The sequence below is a fragment of the Acanthisitta chloris genome, unplaced genomic scaffold (assembly GCF_000695815.1).
Source record: "Acanthisitta chloris isolate BGI_N310 unplaced genomic scaffold, ASM69581v1 scaffold40441, whole genome shotgun sequence".
Taxonomy (NCBI): Eukaryota; Metazoa; Chordata; class Aves; order Passeriformes; family Acanthisittidae; genus Acanthisitta; species Acanthisitta chloris.
Window position 1 is genome coordinate 49,325 of NW_008656184.1, and position 22,760 is coordinate 72,084.

At 40.1% G+C, this 22,760-nt stretch overlaps 1 protein-coding gene across 1 annotated transcript in view; it reads right to left on the minus strand.

The window, feature by feature from the left end:
* IARS (isoleucyl-tRNA synthetase) overlaps positions 1 to 18,957 on the minus strand; it is a gene marked incomplete at its 5' end in the record, with an annotated part of 51,101 nt that extends 32,144 nt beyond the window's left edge. The window contains 7 exon segments of the mRNA XM_009084196.1: positions 290 to 410; positions 3,213 to 3,360; positions 7,067 to 7,150; positions 7,782 to 7,868; positions 13,325 to 13,519; positions 13,881 to 13,954; positions 18,775 to 18,957. Coding sequence (XP_009082444.1) covers positions 290 to 410; positions 3,213 to 3,360; positions 7,067 to 7,150; positions 7,782 to 7,868; positions 13,325 to 13,519; positions 13,881 to 13,954; positions 18,775 to 18,957 — 892 coding nt within the window.
* Between the last annotated feature and the right edge of the window lie 3,803 nt (positions 18,958 to 22,760).

The following is a 22,760-nucleotide window of genomic DNA, read 5'->3' on the forward strand; positions in this document are numbered from 1 at the left end:
GCTCCAAGCACTGCAGAAGACATTGTTACAGCAGCAAGCTCCATCACTGAGATTATAGGATTAGCCATGACAGAAAAAGCTTCACCACTCTTTGAAATCTCATGACCAAGCATAGAAAAATCTGACTTAACACTCATGAAAGCAGCACTCCTTGTATTATGGTAGCTGGTTAAAGATTTCCTTCTCTTTATGAAGTCTCTTGCAGAATTTGGGAAATATCTGGACACAATGGTGAGTTCTCTAATCAGAACTCAAACACCCACATACCCCCCAGAGCAAAGCTGCATACCTGCCATTTCAGCTTTGAAGAACTGAATGAGTGACTGGGTGAAAGAAAGAATCCATTTGTCCATGATGTTATTGCTCTCCTTAACTGTGTTCTCATTGTACAGGAATTCTCTTCCCTCATCCTATCATCAACATAAAAACAGAACACATTTTCAAGTCATAAGGGTATATATTCAAACCTCTACATCCAATCGCCTGTCAGCCACCAGAATTTTGAGAACATTAAATTCCAGACACAGGTGTGTCAGCAAAAGAGCTAAGGAAAACCTGCCTCCCACTGCAGCCTCACCACAACTTTCAGCTGCAAAGGAGGCCAGTGACTTGGGTCTGCCAGAGCAGATCCAAACCAGGACAGCACACAGAGGTATGCAGTTGTTCTTTCTCCATGTGCAGTGTAAGTCCCACCTTCCACACACAGGGCAGGACCTTGAATTTATCTAACTCCTTCATCCAGAAGGATCTGAGGCATTTACAAGAAACATACTATGAAGCTGGATTTTATTTGGAGAAGGGACACAGAAACAACACCATTAAAGAGCATGTGGCAATTTCAACAGGTTAAAACACAGAAGAATGTAACACCCTGAAAAAACAGGTGGAATCTTTAGGCGCCCAACGTGCGTACAGTGCATTTTGTTGCTTTCCAGAACACTGATGATAAATGCATCCATCAAAAGTGTAGGGCAGCGTAAGCAAGACCACAAGTAAGCACACTTGTTTGTGCCTACAGTCTCATGTGTACTGAATGCTCTTACGATGGGTTGAAAACATGTGGGGTGGTTTATTTTTTCTCAGATTTACAATCAGTATTTAACATCTGGTTTTAAGAGTCTTTGGACTTCCCACAGAGTTCAGATGAAAAAAATCTGTTTGGATTATTTGACACAGAAATTATGGATCCACTTACATAGCACAAACGAGAAGGTTCTTAGGAAAAAACTGCAGAGGTGCAGCAATCTCAGCATAAGGTTAGCAATCATTTAACCAGCTACAATTACTGTGAGAATTACAGTAAGCATAAAACCATTATTAGACTCATCCAGGACATAGGGATTGTAGTTTCTCTCTTTCATTGTATTCTGCTTCCTGCAAAAGTTGTTTAAGCCTGTGCATGAAATATAATTGAAGCATTATCACCTCCAACAGCACATTCTTCTGCCTTATATGACTGGATAGGAAGGGTTTCACTATCTATTTAGGCAGAATAATTACATCTGCTGAATTACCAAAACTAACTGCTTAAGCACCTGGATTTTCCACTGGAGTCTCCCATCCCCAACTGAGCTGATCTTGCAAGATTTAATGGGATCGCACCAAATGCTATAAAGTACACTTTAGACAATTCAGAGGTCAAACAGGATAAACAATTACATTTTTGGGGCAACCTGTAAGTTTGCCTGATGAACACTGTCTGGGGATCCTAAGAAAACACTTGCTAAATATTAGGATCTGGAGTTAGCAGTCTTTCTTCCCAAAAGAGGTTGTTAAAGAGATAAAACCATTTAAGTCAGCTATTTGTTGTACTGATTCTGAAGTCAGCTGCGTGTTTGGCCTAGATGGCAGCTCTGCAGTGCCCAGGCTGCTACTGCAACAGCATGTGTAGTACAAGGTTTGGACTTTGCCTTTCGCTCCCACTCTGCCAGGAAAGTTTGCACTAACAAGGGGTAACCTTCTATCATTAGTCACAGCTGAAAGATTAAAATTGGTTTCAATAGAAACCATACAATATACACATCAAATCTTAAATTTAAATGAAAAATTAGAATAAGAAATTCTAATCTTGCTCTGAAATTGTAAAAACTCATGTCACTCATCCAGCATTTTTAGCAGACTTCAAATGTTATCTACAAGTCTAAAGCATTATTGCTTTTGTAATTTGCCTTTCTTCCCATTCCACTTCTGAATTTTTTTCTAAGTTGTATTTAAATTTAACTTTTAAAAAAATAACTGTCATGTTACAAAAGGCAATCTTCTTGCTGTGGCTAATGGATTCAGGATGGAGTATTCCCAAGTTAAGCATTTTAATGCAGATTCATAATTAAAGTTCCAGTAAATGAGTTAGTTCAAGAAACTGTCACAGCAGCCACTACTGAAAATAACTTTCATGACTTATTTGCAGTTCTCCTTGTGTTAAATCTGTATGCTAGTGAGCACTGTTCTCAGTGCAGGGGAACTGGCAGTGCAGATGCCATCCCTGACAGCCTCCTCCCTGTGCTGGAGCTGTGCCTGCCAACACAGCACAAGGCAACAGCAAAGGAAAAGCAGCAGCAGCAGCACTGAGGGAGAATCAGTGGTACCTGTTGCCTCCAAGCTGCTCCATAAACACTGATATCAACACCCAGCAAGGTTCAGCATGGCCATTTCAGAAGGATTCCCTCAAGCACACGTGGTACTTGGCTTTTAACTGGTGTTCCCAGCAGGTAATGGCCCAGTTTGTACTGACCCCACAAACACCAAGTCCCTATCTTGTTCTCTAATTTCAAGAGTATGAATGCAATAGCATCACACTGAACTGAAATAAAACGGCACCAAGAGCACTCTAACCTGAGAAATTATAACTGTTCGGTCTTGACAGTGCCCTACCTTCCACTCCACCTTTCTATAGAATAAGCTTGGGGAAGGAGAGAAAGATGCAGGTGATTACAGCTTTACAGAACACAGTTCAGACAGCAACAACACAGAAATTAACAGCAAGTGTGTATATATATATATATACACACATATATATATATATACACACAAAACCTGAGCTAACTTTTAAGTCAGCTTTGTTTAGAACAAGGAGGTAAAGATCAGATCACCAGAGTGGGAGGCTCAGACCTCCCTTCCAATCTAAATTTCCTTATGATGCTAACCCAGTCTAACCATGGAAGACGCACAAAGCCCCTTTCTTTGAGGCATCTCAGCACTCAAGAGATCTGTACCTTATGCTGCAGGATCTGGACGTTCTGAACAAGGAAGCGATAGGCATTGTACCAGGGCAGGAACACATCCTTCAGAATATCCCTCACTCCTTCCTCCTTAAATCTCAGGTTTTCTGCTCTTACCACAGGAGAATTGATCAGATATAACCTGCAAAATAAGAATGCAAGACTTAAAAGCTTAAAACTGATACTGACAGAAATGCACTAAAACGTACAGTAAACCCTGGAGAGATTCAGAACAAGAGAACAGGACACAAGGGACCAGTTCCACATTAAGAACTGTTACTGTAGGCATGGAACATATTGAACACAGGACAATTTACTTCCTAGTGCCACAGCATTTTTTTTTTAAGATACTGCATACAGAGTTTGAATTTAAATTTCCTTTTTCACTCCAGGAGTTAATTAAGTGCTAACCCATCTCAGATGCTATCACAGTACAAAATGAGCAGAGGCTGCATGGAATTAGCGTTCATCTTTGGAACGGCACCTATTGCTGTGGTAATATTTCAAATTCCTTAACCACAACCCAGTACCTTTCCACTCAATCTAGTTCACTCCCTAATTATGAAAAGCTCTGAGCCCATGGCAAAGACAGAGGTAAGGAACAAGGCAAAACAGCAAATCAAAGGAAAAGAGCAAAAATTAACGTTTTCAAGACAGCCAGCCCCAAAGGAGGGCAAAGGCTGTACCTCCTGCCAATACAAATGTGCCTCAGCTCCAGGGACAGCTCAGAGACCAGAGGATCCAGGGGATGCTGACTCCTTACCCCAGGCACAGCCCTTCACTGAGTCATGCCCACCCTAGACAAGGGGGTTTATCTGCACATGGAACCCACCCTCCCTATGGAGATCCTCCTTGGGTCAGTGTGTCTCAAGCTAACAGTTCCTCCCTTCAGAGACACAGGTCCCTCAGCTTCCCTGCTGGCTGCCACTTCACAAAAACCATCTTCATACTTTATCCCATTTCTTCCCTAAATAAACATTCTGGCTACAGAAGTAAATTGGTATTTGTCAGCTCAGAGAGAAACCAAATCTTACGCAGGTATCAGAAAACCTGGGATACAAGCTTGATTTAGATACACTTAATTTTCTAAGTATGAAAAAAAAACCCCAAAATTCTTTAAAGACTGTGGCATTTCTCAAGAGATATTTATTAAACCATTTTCTCTCATCTTATCAACTTTTACAATCATGATTCTAGACTAGTCTAACTTTACAAGCACTTCCTTTAGGAGGCTTTAAAATCTTAATAGAGTTTGACACAGCACATTCAAGAATACCAGATCATAAATTCTTCAGGAGAGAGGGCTTCTTGCATAAAAACGAATAGATAAAAATAGAGCTGCCAGAATAAACAGACAGTAATCGAGCACAGAAATGTGCCTTTTCAGTACTGTATTGAAAAAAAGGAAATTTTTCAACACAGAATCCCAGAATGGCTTTGGTTGGAAAGGACCCCAAAGATCATCCAACTGAATTCATATCTGAATTCAGATTATAAACAAGCAGAAGTACAGAACAATTAAGTGTGGTAATGAACTAGTTAGTCCTTAGATGAAAACAGAATTTGTAAGTCTATCTATAAACCAAATCTTCCATCACAATTATTTGTGTGCTACAGTTTTGGCAGTGGGTTTTTTTTTGGCTGGTTGGGGGTTTTTTTGTAATACAGCAGCACTACACTGCCTTACAATCTGTAAATGTTAAAAGAATAGTAATTTCCTAAATTATTCCAATGCAAAGATACTTATAACTATCCTATGGGAAGATAAATAAGGCACAGAACAAAGGGAGAGCTGTAGCAATTTCGTTCTACCTGGTGATATTACCCGTTAGGCAGAAAAATCAAACCTTGGTCAGATCAAGCCAGTGTTACCCAGTTTTCTAACTGTTTGAGGAACAATAAAGTAACCTCCTCTTCACCACCCTAAACCAGCAGCCTGTGGCATTTTTTCTCCTGCATTTTAAGAACAGATTGAGAGGAGAATCTAAATCATCACTTCTAACAGCAATACTTACCTCAGGATACATGAAAACAAAGGGCTTGGAAATTCCATGACCAGCAAATTCCTTCTGACATAGTTCAACTTTGACAGGTATCCAACCCACGTCACAGGTCTCAGAAATATTAATCTATAACTGTTCTGGCAGTTCTTATGGGTTTCACTCAGGATTTCAGTTTCATCAAGTCTGAAGTTTGGGTTGTTAAATTAACTGTGCTGTTAGTTCTGCTGTTTGCCTTTTCTACTCAATTCCATATTCATTTAAACAACTTATATCTATATTTTCCACTGATCTATTTATCAAGCTACTGCTGAGAATACTTCAAAGTTGTAGTTAAAATATACATATATATTTGTGTACTGCAAAAGCTAAAGAAGCTCTGCAAGAGAACAGTGCCAAGGAAAAATCCTCAGTTGTAGCTTTTTCTGTAAACAGAGCACATGGAGTGCTTCAGTGAATAAGCAGAGAACTGAATTGCAGAGCTCCTTCCAGAAATGAGCCAAGGCTGCAATGCTTTTTACTCCCTGTGTGGGTGTAGGTATAAATAAATGTGACATTAAAGAATGAGTACACAGGCAGAAAAATGAATTAGCTTTTTAGAATAAAAAACCCCATGAATAATGGAAGTGTAAATTCTGTGTTTGAGATTTTTGGTTTGTTTATAAAAAAAGGAGGTTTTTTTCCAACAGAAACATCACCTGTGATGTAAAAGCCTTCAGTTCTTCTCACTCACATTATTCCAGCTACCAATTCACTGACATCCTGTGAACATACCTTGTTTTTTTTGTAAAGAACAATCTTGATCAAATTTAAGAAATCCACCCATGTCTCCACTGTAAGCACAGAAGATCATGTACTAAGTCTTTTAAATGCTAAAGCTTGAGACAATAAGGAATTTGACACTGGTTTCTTAAAAATTACCTAGAAGCTGCCACAACTATCTGCCTCAAATAAACAAAGCCCCACGGTGCACTAAGCTTTCATTCAGCCCCAGCAGTGCTGTGCATAGCTGTAACATACAATTCAAGGGGGGTGCTAGTTTAATGTTTTTCTTATATACAGCAAGAATTACAGGGCTCTTGAGAAATGCCTTAGTGTGCTCCTGTAGTTATTAAAATGTCTTTACTGTACCTTTAGCTCGAGGTACCACTTCACCCATGTAGTTAGTGCATCAAGCCACAGCACCAGGCAACTGTGTAATTGCTTTAGATGTTAGTGCAGTTTTAATGAACCACTTGAACTGTGTTTAATCTCTGTTTGACCAGGACAATTTATATATACACATTAGGCTGCTCCACTTTCACTCTTCTGCTTTCACTACTGTTAGGTACATATTATATACTCAGATCAAAAAAACCAAAGTAGCTTCTCTTTAAAAAATACATAGTGTAAGCAGCAAACAGACATTTTGTGCATTATACAGCAATCTGTCCCTAAAATAATGATTTAACAGTAAACAGGAGTATTGATCTCAAAGATTTTATTTCAATTTTCACTGTGTTAACTATCAGCTGCAATAGCAGACAGTGCTGGCTCCAGTAAAAGCATTCTGCACAAACCAGACACAGGTCTCCAGTCAGCACATCAGCTTGGGCTGTTACCACCCTTGAGGGATACAAGACAAGTGTATAAAAGTCCAGGCACTATAACCATTGCCAGTTCTCTGAAGTCATCCACTCTTTCATCTATTTGGCTGTCACAGTGGTCTAGAATTCCCAAAATTAACTTTCTTCCTGCTAATTAGCTGGTGGGCTAATTGTCAAAAGCCCACAAGCAGCCCTCCTGGAACACATCTGCCATGAATGGAAAGCTAACACATCACACTGTACTTCACCAAAGCAATCTTACCTTAGTGCATCAGCTCCGTAACTATTCACAATATTCATTGGATCAGGATAATTCTTCTTCCTTTTGCTCATTTTTTGGCCATCACTAGAAAAATACCAGAATGTAAGCATAAGTTCCCAGAATTCTTGTAATACAGGGATAAAGAAAAAAGACTCTCCACATTCAGCTTAATTTTTCTGTCCTATTATTCTCTTGGTTGCACCAACATAATTATGTATTAGCACACCATTTCACTATGACTGTTAAAACCACAAGAGTAACTGAAAAAAACCCAAAACCCAACCCAAGAGGCTTCCAAGTTACAAGTTTAAGCAGCAAATCTTTCTTTCCTACCAATGCTGAGGGAAGATGCACTTGTTTTGAGTCAATCCCTCCAGCCCACTAGCAAAGCTTTACTCAAAAATATAAATAACTTAAAATTACAACTAAAACTACATTTATCATCCCCTTTACTCTGCATAACACGGAGAATTTAATTCCTATTCTGATTTGTTCTTCATTTTCTCTCTCTCTAGGCAGAACTAATCCTGCTGGAAAGAACCTAGTGCAACAGACAGCTCAGATGTGCAAACCTCTTGCTCTCAGATGCCTCTTATCTCCTGCAACACTGATATCACCCTGACAAGTCTTAACAGCTTCAAAGTCCATTTCAGACTTATCTGAAACATTCTTTGACTGAAAGTCTGCTGAGGAAAGAGCTGATTGACACACCAACCTGGCAAGAACAAGGCCATTCACAATGACATTCTTGAAAGGAGGCCTTCCAAAGAGAGCAGTGGACAGCACCAGCAGAGTGTAGAACCTGCAACAAGAGACAACATCAACTTGACCTTCTAAATAGTACAAGCCAAACTCTGCATGTCTTCTTTAGCATAGAAATGCTTCATTATGTTGTTTTCCTCTAGCAATGTTAAAATTAAGTCTGTGGAACCTTTCTGTGGCAAAGAGCTTATTTTAAGTGGATGATCTTCCTCTTTGTAGCCTATCGTGCTGTTTGCTCAGCTGGTATCTACAAGTCCAAGAAAGCTGAAAAATTGTAATAGGAAGGTCCTGAAGAAAATTGTAGCATTTTCCCCTTTAATACAGAAAAGGGAATTCAGTCTCTGAAAAAGGTCCCTATTTGCTCACTGTAAACGTCTGAATATGGGATCAGTCAGGAACAAACACAGCAGGCAGGACCAGCACACTGTGTGTGTTAGTTGTGTATTCTTCAGCCTAGCAGGCAACAAAACAGTTACTGCTGGAAGCATAAAAGCAAGTCAAGAGGAGTGAAAGAGCCTCCTTCCAGTCAAGCCTACAGTATGACTGGAAGGAGGTTATGGTTAAATGGCTGAATTAGCTATTGTCAGAAAACACGAGAATGTAGTTGTTCCCACAGTGGTGGTTCCTCCCCCCTCCATCTGATGTGTTTACAATCACCCTATAAACTGTCTGGGACACTTAGGAAATCAGTGCCGGAGCAAGCACAGGCACCAATTGTTCAACAGGTTAATATATGATTATATGTGAGAAATTACATGGAGGTGCAAGATGATGTGATAATTCACACTCAAGAGTCCACCAAAGGAGGTATCTGTGAGCTGCTGTCACTGCACTGTTGGTAATTACTTTTAAGAAAACAACTGGAGGGTGGGTCACAGCTTTCCTGGTTCCAAATGAGTGTCACACTGACAGCTGCTTCACAACCTTCAAAGAGAAGGTGATTATAAAAAAAGCTATAATAAGGCACAGAACTATGAAACTACGGATCTGCACAACGATTTATTGGGAGGGGGAGGAATCCATCTGTATATTCCAAAGCAGTTTTTATCCAAAAGCTGTAATTGCAGAAGCATTATTCTGGCACTTGAGGGCCCTCAGTATAGGTTGCTGCCTGCATTACTGCATGTATTAAGTGACTTCCATGCCAACTCTGATTCTTATCTCCAAGAGGCCCCTAACTCTCAAAATCACCTCAACTTGCACAGCAGGATACAAATTCTTTTTATTAAAACTGCATTTTAATTTCATGAGTTTTAACCACCACTCTTCTACTTGCACTCAAAATCCCTGTCTCCATTTTTAACCTTCTTAAGAAAGCCCCTAAACAAACATCTGAGCATTTCCTTAGGTGTCCTCAGATTTCCTCTAGCCTGACAGTTCATTGCAAACACAGCAGTACTCCTTCAGTACTTACTACAAGGTTCCTCATTGACAAACTCCCAGCACTTTCTGCAAACCAGTCACAAATTCTCCTATTAGAGCACGTGCAGGTGCAGTTGCAGTTAAAAAGGACAAAGCAGAACCAACCAGGAGAGATTTCAATACTGTTTGTACCAGGAAAATGGCACAGACAGGCTGTGGGCACTGAAAAAACACAGCCGGGAGCATTTCACAAATTTTATGTTCTTTGCATTGCCAAACCCAACAAGTCTCAGCAGGAGGTACCTTAGTTGATGACAGTTACAAGACAGTCTTTGAGAACCTGTGATCCCCTAGTTTACACACCATTCTGATAGAACTCTTCTCACTCTTCCTCAGATAGTGCTTCTAAGAAAATTCACCTTATTCACTCTGAATATTTTAAAGGAGTATCTCTCTGCACCTTATTTTTGAAATACCTTGTCCACAGACATATTCGCTGCCTGACAACTTCCTCAATTTCTCTGGCTTCATGTTGCATTCACCAAATCTCAGTCTGCTTCTAGCATACTCTTGTGAGGACTCTGAGTGTCCCTGTCAGTCAACCAATAGTAGAGTACCACCACCTTAACACTACAAAGTCCACTTTGCTCTACTTCACTCCTCTCTTACTGCCCTCAAAACGGAGAAAACTTTCCCTCCCTTTTCTCCATTTGCTCCTCTCTTGAATAATTGTGGGTAACTTCATGATCCTGTGGTTCACACCAAAAGCTTTATCTGTGAATTCCCTGTAGGCCACCACATTCTAACCATGATTATCAATCTTGTTGCATCTCCCTGTATACAGAGCCTTTCCTACCAATCTGCCAGGACCGCCAGTCTTTCAAACCAGCTACTGTAAGACTTTTTCCTCTGATTTTAACAAATATAATTCAGCTCTTTCTCTTTCCATGCAGAAACCATCAAAAAGATCCCTCTCCTGGCTCATCACTTTGGTGACATTAATTTTCCCCTTGTCTCCCTTGACTTTCTCCCCTTCTCTGCTGAGTCAAGCAGAAGATCCCAGACCTCTAGCCCTCTCAGCCTTTCACCACATCCCAGTCCTCACTTCACGGCAGCTGCAGTCTCTGACCTGACAAAACCGATCTTCATTCTGAATCTTAACACTTTATGCTGAACATGTCAAATAAAAATCACATACTGTGCTCTTAACCCTTCAGAAGTCACCAGCTTGTTCTTCACTTAAGACCTCACACCTCAAGTCCTTGTTTCTTTCACAAAACACAAGAGGTCTATTGCAAATCACCCAACACTTGCTGTTAGCAAAGCACCAGCTTATCAACAGCTAGGAGCACTGTGGGAAAGGCAGGTGCACCAGGAATTGAGGCAGGTGTTTTGATATCCAACCCACAAACAGATGAAACAGACCTGCATTTGGGGAAGACTTACAGAAGTCTTGTGCTGTAACTAAAAGGAATCTACCCTAGACTGCAATGTGAAAGTCTCCACTAGCACTTGCCTACAGCACACAAGTCTGAGGGCTCCCACAAAGGGACAGCAGCTGTATCCACAACCACAGTGTCACTGCTGGCATTAGCATCAGCCAGGACTTCTCTTACTCCAGGGCAAAACTTCAATTGAATCAGTGAGATGATTCAGTTCAGCCTGCTAAGCAAAGGGTAAGAAGCTGCTTATTTACAGGCTACATTTACTATTTAGAAGTTTAGACTGAAAATGTGGTAATTAGTGGCTCTGGATGCTGCACTGCACTCAAGGTTAGATTAATATCACACGAGAGAAAGGTCAACTCGTGTAAAAGTTACAAACACCTTCTTTAATGGCACCTGAGAGCTTCACTGAACACGTGAGAGATCAGACTTACCCTTTCATTTGCTATGTTACCCACACATGCTTCAAAAGGAGAACACTGCCAGAAACCCTGCAGTGACTGTGTGAGACACATACTAATCCACTGTGGCATCCCAACCTCAAGCAGCTAAAACCTGAAACCAAAAATTGATCATCCCCCCCCCCCCCGTAACTACCAGGAAGAGATTTTGTATCCACATAAAAATCCCAAACAACTTTTAATTCTGCTGAATTTTCCCTTGCACAACGTAGCAATGATTACGTGTTATTTTTTTAAATTTTATTTCATTTTTTGGCATTTACATTACAATAAATGCCCATTGATCTTATAAAATGTAGCAGGGAGAAATTAGGTTTCTGCCCATGCCTTTTGCATATATGTTATGTTTTTAATTCTCCTTTTGTGACCATAAAGAACTGTTGCAGAATGACTAATAAATGGAATCACTAGTATTAAAACTTTTCAAGCTATTTTGCTGCATTCCTTCTTTGTTCTGACACTGTTCCAGCCTTTCCCAGTTCCCAGGGCACAGCTGCTGCAGAGTAGCAGTAAAACAAATATCACTTTTCTTCCAGATGAAACAGGTAAGATTTAAATATATTATAGTATCTAACATGCAATTTCCTAACTTAGCATTTGTCAGATTTGCAGTGCTATATCCACATGCTATAGGCAACAGTCAAGAAAACAAAGTAGATGAAGATATCAGGGTTCATGGTATTTCCTGGATCCAACACTGCCTGAAGAGCAGCAAGCACTGAACACAACATGTTTGTCCCTCAGCTGCTGGGTGGTTTCATGCTACTCAAGAGTATTTGGTTAGATACTAAGGACCTAGATAATGCTTTGCATCACAAGTAAGGGGTTGAAAAGTGATGACAACTCTTGCTATATTCTTGAAACTTTGCTGTATCTAGAACTATGCCTCAAGTGCTTCCTGCTTCAAGCATCCTGCCTTTGAGAGCAGGGACAAACCTTGCTCTCAGCTTCACTAACACACAAATGTCCAGAGAAGAGTAATGAGGCTGGTGACTCGAGCACAAGTGCCATGAGGAGAGGCTGAGGGAGCTGGGGGTGTTCAGCCTGGAGAAGAGGAGGCTCAGGGGAGAGGAGACCGCCCTCTACAACTCCCTGAAAGGAGGTTGGAGTCAGGTGGGGCTTGGTCTCTTCTCCCAGGCAACCAGCAGCAGGACAAGAGAGCATAGACTCAAGCTCTGCCAGGGAAGGCTTAGGCTAGATATTAGGAAGAGATTTTTTACTGAGAGAGTGATCAGGCATTGGAATGTGCTGCCCAGGGAGGTGGTGGATTCACCATCCCTGGAGGTTCTCAGGACAAGACTGGATGTGGCACTTAGTGCCATGGACTAGTAACCACGGTAGGGTTGGACTCGATGATCTTTGAGGTCTTTTCCAAACCAGCTGATTCTATGATTCTATGAAATTCCCACCTCTTCCTGCTGTTGGTTTGTTGGGTGAGTAGGGAGAGGGCAAAGGGAGGAGTCAGCTATGTTCCAGAGGAATTTATTTAACTCTAGTAACATCCTGGATGGAAAAGTTCTAGTTGTACATAGTCAAACAGACTAATTTAGAAAACACAAAATTCATCTTAATACATCAGCTTTCACAGTCAACCTCAACTTTCAGACACAGAATATACACTTTAAAATGCTAAAACTAAACCTGTATGATTGCATACAAGTATGTATGAGAACATCACACACAAAATCTGAGATTAGAGAAAAATTGTCATCAATGGTTGAAAAGCATTTATCCAGAGAGGAATCAAATAAGCAGATGAAGTTTACAGCTAGAAAATCTGGGGGTTTGTAAACCATAAGCTCTTAACAACATAAGGTTCGATTTAATTTGAGGTTTTTTCTGCATACATATAAATCCAAAACTCAATTTTAGGTACTCAAGGAGCAAAAATTACTAGGCTAAAAATTGGCCAGAAATCCTCAAAACATCAGCTTCTATTTCAACTGACTCAACTGCAGTTCTGTTTCTAGTAGATAATTCACATTCTATGAAAATTCAGCTGCTGAGATTCCTTCTTACCAGACCAAAGATCTGCCCTATTACCTAATCAAGTTTTCCATGAGAGTCATAAGATTCCTTCCTAACCTTTCACTTATGCAACATTTTAGCACCAAGCCTTGCATTTTACTGGAAAAAATGGAATCATACACTTATCTATACAATACTAAAGATGTTATAGTGTTAGACATAGATGAAGAACATCACATAAGAAAGTGGCAGAAAATTACCATCCTCGGGTTTGGTCAATGCCTTCAGCAATGAAGTCAGCAGGGAAAGCATCTTCAAGTTCTTTTTTGTTTTCAAAGGGGTAGTGCACTTGTGCATAAGGCATGCTGCCACTCTCAAACCAGCAGTCAAACACCTCAGGGATGCGGCGCAGACAGCCCTTGCCACAGCGTGAAGGAATAGTCAGGTGATCAATGCTGTGCAACAAAAACATTGACATACTCTAAACAAAAACAAGAATTAGCACAAGTCGTCAGCATTATGCTTGCACATCAGTTATGACAGGAGATTTGGTTTTAATTTTGATAATTCTTCCAAGATGTCAGCATTTCCTTTGATAATTTTAGAGCTTCAAGCTCTGTCAGAGATGGTTGGGGTTTTGTCTTAATAGTGCTCTACACAGAAGAAAGGAAAATTTATACCTGTTAATCAGAAGTCCTCTTACTACTTTTCCATTTTCCCTAAATCTGTTTCCCAGGGTTTGGGCAAAGAAAACCAGTATTTTCTTTTGTCTGCTCAACTATTTCTAATAACTAGTCAACAGTGTCTGTGACTGACCTTTCTCGATGGAGATCAGTGACCTTCACTCCAGACAGCTCTTCCAATTCTGCCATTGAGCCAACACAAACTACCTGCAAGAGACACCCAGGAAATTTAGTCAGTTATTTTCACACAGTAGCAATTTTTTTTTAACATCAGACAGGAGACTTGTAGGTCAGTCAGCATCTTGTATAGCACCTGGTAGAGCTGGAAAGCGATCAAAAATTTTGTACAAGGTCCTCCTCTTCAATCTAGCACAGCAGCAAATGATGTTAGAGACCATTGCCCTGATTTAATACAATTCACATGACAGCAACTGGAGACTCTGAAGCAGGAACATCTTGGCAGATATCAAAAAGGTTGAAAAAAACACAAACAACAAAATCCCAAACAATCCACAACAATCATCTCTGAAAAATCAATGATTCTGAGTTTCAGGTCCTCTCCTGAAGTTAAGGTGAGCAGCTAAATTGCTCATAAACCAGACTCAGTGTTCCATCCCTGGTACCCTAAACTGCACATGTTAAAGGCATCTTATTTAAAGTGAAAACATGTCACAGCTAACAAAGGAGTTGCTAAGAAAGACTTTTCTCAGTTTTGTTGCATCAACATCTTTTAAGAAAAGAACAGAGCATTTCCACAACAGACTTGCACTGACATGCTGATGAACATTGAAAGGTGGATGAAGCAAATGTTTCTGAAACACGGCACACAGGAGAGAAGGAGAAAAGCAAATCTTTCTTTGCTTCAGGTTTCAATCAAGTTGAACCCTTCCAGAGCCCTCTCTCATCTGGCAGGATTCAGGAACCACAAACTGCAGTACAGGTCTGGATTTTCAAGCTCCTGTCCCACATGCTATCAGTCCAGTTTAGAGTTTAGAACTGCCACAGGAAAAAGCAGGGTTTGACAGGTGTGACAGGGAAGGAGTTAAATCCACCACCTTAATGAAGCTCTAAGCAGGTCAGACGTTTCTGGCGTAAGACAACTTTCTAAGTTGCTCCTAGGATACAACAAATCAGAGTAGTGCTCAATTCCTATAGCTAGTCTTAAATATATGCACATGCATACACACAAATTGTGATTAACAAAAAGGTTTTGGTGTATTTAATTCCAAAAAACTGTCATGAATTACAGAGAAGACAAAATCAGGCTGATTTGGTTTTTAAGACATCATTTTCCTAGTCTGACTCAACTGCTGATCTGCATTACTAATCACCATCTTCTATTATTAAAGTACTTTTGAAATCTAATTTTTTCATTCCTTGTCTATTTGTCTTTTTTTCCTATTTGCCTTTTTTCCTGTAGGAGATGAGGCATGACAGTGATTCCACAGCCAAGAACAGCAGCCTGCAGTGTGCACAGCCAACCTCACTGGGGACTGAGCCCAGGTGAAAATACACCTTTATCAACAAACTATTTTTTTCTGCTTTTCATTCACCATGTGGCCCCACAAGCAATCACACAGGCTCAAGTGAACAGCAGCAGGTGCTTAGTTCAGCACTGCTGGTGGAAGAAGAGGTTTTAATAGGAGCATAAGTAAAAAATACCCCTGAATACACCAAGTACTTGATCTTTGCTAACCTTAATATTTGAACACACTATGCTCTGGGTGAAAAGCTGCCCATTATTTGTTGCTTTTGGAACAAGCATTTCAATACTTAAGTGAAATTCTGAATATTGATGCAGAACTGCACCCCAAAGTTACTCATAGAAGAAATAACCTCAAGTTCACGTGAAAAAATCCAACAACGCCCAGAGGAATGTGGCTATCAGCACACAGAGTAAGACTGTCTCTCTCTGAGGCAGAAGGATGGAGCTGTCCCAAGGGCAGCTCACTGGACACCTGAAGGTAAGAGAAGAATACAGCAAGTAGATGTTAATCAAATTCAATCCTCTGTTAGGCCACACACACTTGTTTCTGCAAGGAACAAGCTGGCTCATGCTCTCAAATTAAAGCCATTGTTTTGGATATACTTCTTTAAGAGCAAGGTCTGCTTCAGTAGCCTGATCCCTCTTCCTTACCAGTCATTTGCTCCTCCTCCATTTCACTGTTCAGCCACATCAACACAAAACTAGTTGTATCAACAGTGAACAGAGACAGCAAAGACTGAAATAAACAGGCTGGGACTGGCGGTTGTTCAACCATGTTTCAGTATCTTCAAGACCTAATGTGAAACCAGAGGCCAACACCCAGGATTATCCATGTCAGTAGGAAGAACAAAGCCACCCAGCAGCCTTTGAGGATCTTGTTGGTCCTGTGGCACAGTTCTGCAGTCCCTAATATTTATTGTTTTGCCATTTCAGGTCTGTTAAGTACCTAGAACTGCAGAGTAAGGAGTGGTCATGGAAAGAAAGAAGTCCATGTTGTGTATCAGTGTGTGAGCAAGACACTCTGGGATCTTTAGAAAGCATCTTCTGAGCAGCAATTAGTAAAAGCAATGACTGCTATGGTCAGCCAGATGTGGCTTCTTAACGCAGCCTCAAACCAGAAACAGATCTGAAGTTCCCTCTCCCTTCAGGAGAACAGAGCCAAAGTCCTCTCATTCTGTTACACGGGGCTGAGTGCACCCAAACTCGTGGCACATAAACAGTTTACATGACTGACAAGCAATGAAACACTCAGAGAATTTCCATAACACCACTGAATATTTGATACTATAATTTGTATGTGAGCCCTATAAAATTAGCACATGGCTGCTCTATCAGCTTGGGGGTTATACTAAAAAATTTTATTCTCTAATCCAAATGCAGTGTTCCTCCACTGAGTAAATAATTCAGATTTGAAAGTTCAGAATGATAAACTGTCGGCAAAAATGTGGTAATAAACACACACTTCAGAATTCAACTTCCATTATGTGTCTCTACCTGATAATTATGCTGAGAGAAAACTAAAATAAAAGCTAAAATAAAACTGTGGGAAACCCGTTATTGATTTGTAATAAAATTCAGTTTAATACCAATTAATTCACCTTACTGTATATTAAATAAGGAATTGTTATTACTTCTCCAAGATTTAATATGCACAGCACAATTATGTGCAACTAAGTGTTCTTTGGAGAGCAAGACATGAAGAGGATGCTCTGCAATCTCACATGGCACTAGGCTGCAGTAAAAGTGAAGTCAGGGAATTCTGAGTGAACATTATTTCTAGATGAGAGCAGATGTCACCTAGGCCTTGAGTTCCACATCAGTTCCAGTGGCATTTAGCATTCAAGACATATCACACATAAGAAGAGAGTGAATATTAAAGAAGCCTAACTGGAAAAATCAGCCTGATCCACAAGCCACAGTCAATTATTAAAGCACAACATTCATCCTCCAGAGCAAACAGAAATGTATAACATCTACGGATGAAAAGAATAGATTTGTTGGTATTTCCATCCTTATTCAGTAACACCAAACCCTGAGGAATATTTGCAGCTAATTTCAAAGGAAAGGTCAATCTTCTAAGTTAGATATCATATTGTTATTAAAAACAAACAAATCAAACCTAGAAAACCCAAAAAAATGGTACACACAGGAACAGAGACATGGGGAGACTGGACAGAAAATGAACTACTATTAGAGGCAAGGAGTGCAAGTAATGAAACCTTTACATAACTTTTTTCAGCTGTAGAACGAAGTCTTGAAATACTCTGGCACAAAATTGAAAGCCTTTATATTATCTAAAAAAAGTTATGTCAAACAAGGCACTTGATTTTTTCACATTTATTTAACATTTTCATGTATAAATTAGTCTTCAAAGTAAATTTTAACTGTTTAGTTAAACTTTAACTGAGAGATAGAAGCACATGCTTTGCCAGTGATATGCAAACATGCTCACAGTGTAAATGGAAACCAAATCCACAGCTTTCTTAGGTACTCAAATCACAACTGCACAGAGGATCTCCCTCCCTCCCCCAGTATCTCCATGCCTACCATCAGGACTGCCAATGAAGAGGAAATAAAAAATGCCTTATGTTGCACATCTAAGCAGTAACAAATTTAAGATCATAAAATACTTCTCTAGCATACTTTTTCCTACTAGAGCTCTTCCAGGTCTAACACAAAGAGTAAAACTTTTTCAAATCAAGAGCTATAAAAATAAAGGCTTGGGAAGCTGGCATCAGTATCTACCTTCCATGGACATCCTGACATTGCCACTCCCTACTTCCAGCACGAGGAAGGCTTCTCATACATGTCTAATGGAACTAATTCACACAGAAAGAAAAAGAAAAGGACAACACCACACAAAAGCCCCAAACCCACCTATTTTATCTTTAGAAACACTTTCAAAATGTGGTGCTTTGACACTTGGAGAACAGCAGCCATCAAACCTGTGCAAAGCTTTCACCTGTGCAGTTAGCTTTATGCTACCGACTTGACAAAATTCATTTCCAGCATTCCCATTTTACATTTTCATCATTCTCTACATTCATGTATTTTTACAGTCTGTTACAGTCCCATTTGTAGCACTACAAATACATATCTCCCCTGTTCTACTGTGGTGGACTTGCTTTTACGCCTTCAGCAACTCATTTGGCTTGAAGTAAGCGACCACCAGAATTTCAAAAGCAGAACTGAAAGGACCAAAAAAATCTCCTCCTTGCCATTTTCTCACTGCATTTATTATTTCCTTTAGATTTGCCATCGCTGCAAATTCTTCCAGGAAAGGCAAGATTAATTTTAACACAAAACCCAAGAAAAATTGCTTGCAGTTTTCAAGCCTGTACAAGCACACAAATGCACCCATACACATGCATATATCTATCACCCACTACATGCATAGACAGATTATACAGATATACTATTAACACATATTAATAGACCTTCAGACTGCACCAGACAAAGATAAAAGTGTCCATCAAAATAAGCAAACAACATATCCAGACAGGCTTTTCTATCAGCTGGAACCTTTCACTTTCTTACTCACCTCCTCCAAGTCATCACTGACCCACAGAGGGATGGGGGTCCCCCAGTACCTGTTCCTGGATATGGCCCAGTCTCGGGCATCTTTAAGCCAGTTCCCAAAACGCTTCTCCCTCACAAAATCTGGAACCCTGTGCCAAAAACAAGAACAGGATTAATTTATCACTACACTCCACTTAAAAGAAAGCTAGGAAAAATGATTGTCATTTGATTGCATCCACAAAAGTTAATTTGAACATTTACATGATCTGGAGCACATCTATTACAGCACTGGTTACTGCAAGGCCTATGGACTTGCTGCCAAAAACAGAACGCCATTTCTTCTGCCTTTCTTGGAGCTCCAGCTAAACTAAGTAAAAAATACCATGCTTATTTTACTATAAACTCAGAAAAACACATGCCACATACAATAGATTCACTAGGGATGAAATAATGGCCAGAAATGCTCAGCACAAGGTTATGGCTAAGGGTGGATATGAACACTACTGCTTCATTTTACATACAGAACAAGAATCAGTTACTGGCATTGATGCTGAATGAAATTCCAAAGATTCAAAAGTCTGAAGTAATAGCATTAAAAGGCACCTTGAATTATGCATGGGCATCCAGGTATCTGCACATTACTTAGGTTGACAGATCATACCAAAAATCTTTTCCAAGCTATTAATCATCTCCATTTTTTATTACCTGATTAAAAAACAGAACACACCCCCCAACCACAAACCCTATCAGTGCTTGCTAAAACCTCATTTTGAGCCCTAATGGGTACTGAGGGATGTTGAAGACCAATTTTCATCATAGGAAAGTGTCTTGGAGCTCAAAGATGAATGCCAGAACCTAGCAAGGTTCCTAGCTGTGCTAAATGGCCTGCTGGTTTGATTGGAGCCATTTGTTTTCTCTGAGGATGTAAACAAACAATTCACTATTTATACAATGATTATATGCAGATGAGGAACAGCAGTGGGTTTTGAGGTCAACAGTATACTCCCTTCACGCCTTAAGATGCATTTAAAGAGACCAACCTGAAATGAAACTCACCGGAAAAATAACCTTAAAACAGTGTCATAGAGGCACAGAAGCTGTGAATGAGCAGCTCACGACAAGTAACTCTGGAATGGACTTAAGTGAGCAAAGCTTGGCAAGTTTGTTCAATGCTGAGTTGTTTTTCCAGGGTAACTAGAAGAGCCCTTCCCTGAAGTCTGAGTTGGATTTAGAGAGCCAGAGTTTCTAAAGGAGGAACAGCTAAACTACAGAACACCTATGCTATCTTCTACCTTTTCTTTTTGAAGCTTTGTCCTCTATCAAGCATATCTTTTTGAAGAAACAGCTGTTTAATCACAGATCAGTCCCAAGAGTAACAAAGATGAAAGGATCCTTCAGAGGAAAAATTAAAAGCACAGATTCACATGACACACTGAGGTAGGATTTGGCCCAGCAGCAGATTTATGAAATAAGTGTGAACAACAAAAAATTAAAATCTATTGATAAAAATAAAAGCTACTTTCCTAAAAGTTTTACTCATGATGATGCCATGTGGAGATCTAAAGGCTTCTTGATGTCTGTGTTGTCTCAGGTGGATAAAAATCTGCCCTTAAAAGACTCACTAAATATCAGCCTGAAGTTCCACAGCTTCCCTAGCTATTTCTGGCTTTACTTTCAGCTGCAAAGTTGTCTTCTGTAACATTTCTTGAACAAAAATCTAATACAAAAAATGGTAAACAAACTGAGTGACTCATGTTTCACCTGACATCTCCCTGCCTTGAAATTCAGAAATGTACACAGGCTTTCCCACTTTGGTTTAGTGTGGGACTCATTACTATTAACTTCGTGTGATGACCTTAGGAGACCCAAACACAAGTGGAAACTGTACAAAGACCATTAGCATTTGCCTAACATTCTACTAATGTGGAAAACTTCTCTTTACATCACTCCTAAACTAGTTTCCATTTTTCAGAAGTTGTTAGACACTGATTAGCTGAAATTATTAGTCCCATTTAACATAGCTAGAGGCTGAGACAATCCCCCAATGACATTAAAATGCTAAGAGTTTCAACTCTGCCTCCTCAAAACATGCATGAAAAATTAATTTTCTCCCCAAAGTGGACATTAACCATAAAAATGTATGTGGTGATCTCTCTCTCTCTAGCTGAGCTACGAAAACATATAATTTACCTCTTCTGGTAAAATTGTCTGACCCTGCTGCCAATATTCAGTGGAACATAAAACACAAACCACTTCATCTACTACCAGCCATATCTGCAACAATGATTTATGGCTCTTTAGAGGTACAACACAGAAACAACACTGACACAGCCATCAAATCAAAGAAAAAGAGCCCGTATCGCTCACACATTTTGAGCCCATCACTCAGAAGGAAGTGTCACTTAAAGCAATTGGTTCTTGCCACTGCAGAGATGCTGCCCATAACCCCAAGGGTAGACAGGAGGGATGTGCAGCAGGGAACAGCCTTGCCAGGCACAGCTCTTCAGGACTGCAGCCTGTTCCTTTTACTTAAGTCTCACTAGATTTAGCTACAGATGTTTCAGTCTGACCCTTTTGACTGACCTGCATATCATAAGGAAAAAACAATAAACTCAGAGGCATCTTCTCTTTAAGTATTGGATTAGGTTGGGAAAACAAAATAGAGTATTCTCAATGATCTAACTAACACCTGATCACTGTGTTACACTAGCTCCAGGTTAGCCTTCTCCTAGGTTGTTTTTTCAGTTTCTTTTTAATCCTACCAAGAAAATATCTCAGAGGATAGACTCCTCCTGTTCAATTTTAGTAAAGATACCATCCTGTCACAGGTATATATTAGTTGAGGAAGCATTTGTCACTTTTTCATCTACACAAAGCAACTCAAAGATAAATGTTAAGCCGATGCACATGTTTTTCATGTATCAATCACAAACTCTCTTCAGCCTAAAAACACAAATGTCAAGTTCCTGCTGCTGCCACCAAGTTTGCACCTGAGTACAAGCAGCAAGGTGAGTACAGTGCTACAGCCTGTTCTGAGCAACCCACTGCTAATGGCTCTGAACAGATGCAGATGTCAGAAAAGGTCAAGCTCAGGCATCAAATAGTTCCACGAGGTTGCAAGTGAAACTAAAGCAGCCACATCTCTCCTAAAGCATTCATGCTGCAGCTCCTAAACCTGTGCTGTGACAAAAACAGGCTCTTTGATTTCCCAACTGGCCTCCAATTTGTCTTGGGTTTGACCTTCAAGTTTCTCTGCAAAATGACACAGCTAGGATTTCATACTTCTTTTTCCATCATTTAGCAATGCTGAGGAGACTGCTGTCTCAGCAGATCAGGAAGCTCTTGATTCATGCTGTGTGGGACAACAGCTATTCCTCCTTGCAGGCACCCAGGAGAGTGCATACTAAACAAACTTCAGGATGCAGACATTGCAGAAGCTGCAGAGTTCAGTGACCTGAACTTCACAACACGAAGCAACAAATGTTGCTTTGTCAAATCATAAATTAGAAAGATTTTGAATGAACGTACATCAGTTCCAACCTGCTTGAGTGCTCATTTCTCTTACTCTCCCCACCTCAGAATACTACCATTCAAGTGAGAGATAATGAAAATATTTCATGTGCTCAAAATGTCCATGCCCAGTTTTGACTGTTTGTTCCTTGTGCTGGAGCAGATTTGGGGTTTTGCTAAATGGATGCATTGCTAAGTCCTCTACACAATCAAGTACCACATCCTTTCTTGGTAGCTACTCAATAAAAATTCCATTTAACAAGCAAAAACACCTCACGAAGAGCAAGATAAAACCCAATCCTTTAACAGCATTTCTTAGCTTATCACAACAAAAACCACTTTCTTTGCCTTCAAAGTCTATGTAGTACTCAGCACCCAAGTCACACAAGCAGTGTTGGCATGGATTTGAAAATAGCAATTAGTGACCACTGTCAATCCCAGAGCACGAATGAGTATGTTGACAGCAAGCTACCAGAACCCAGTGGGTTCTCACCACCA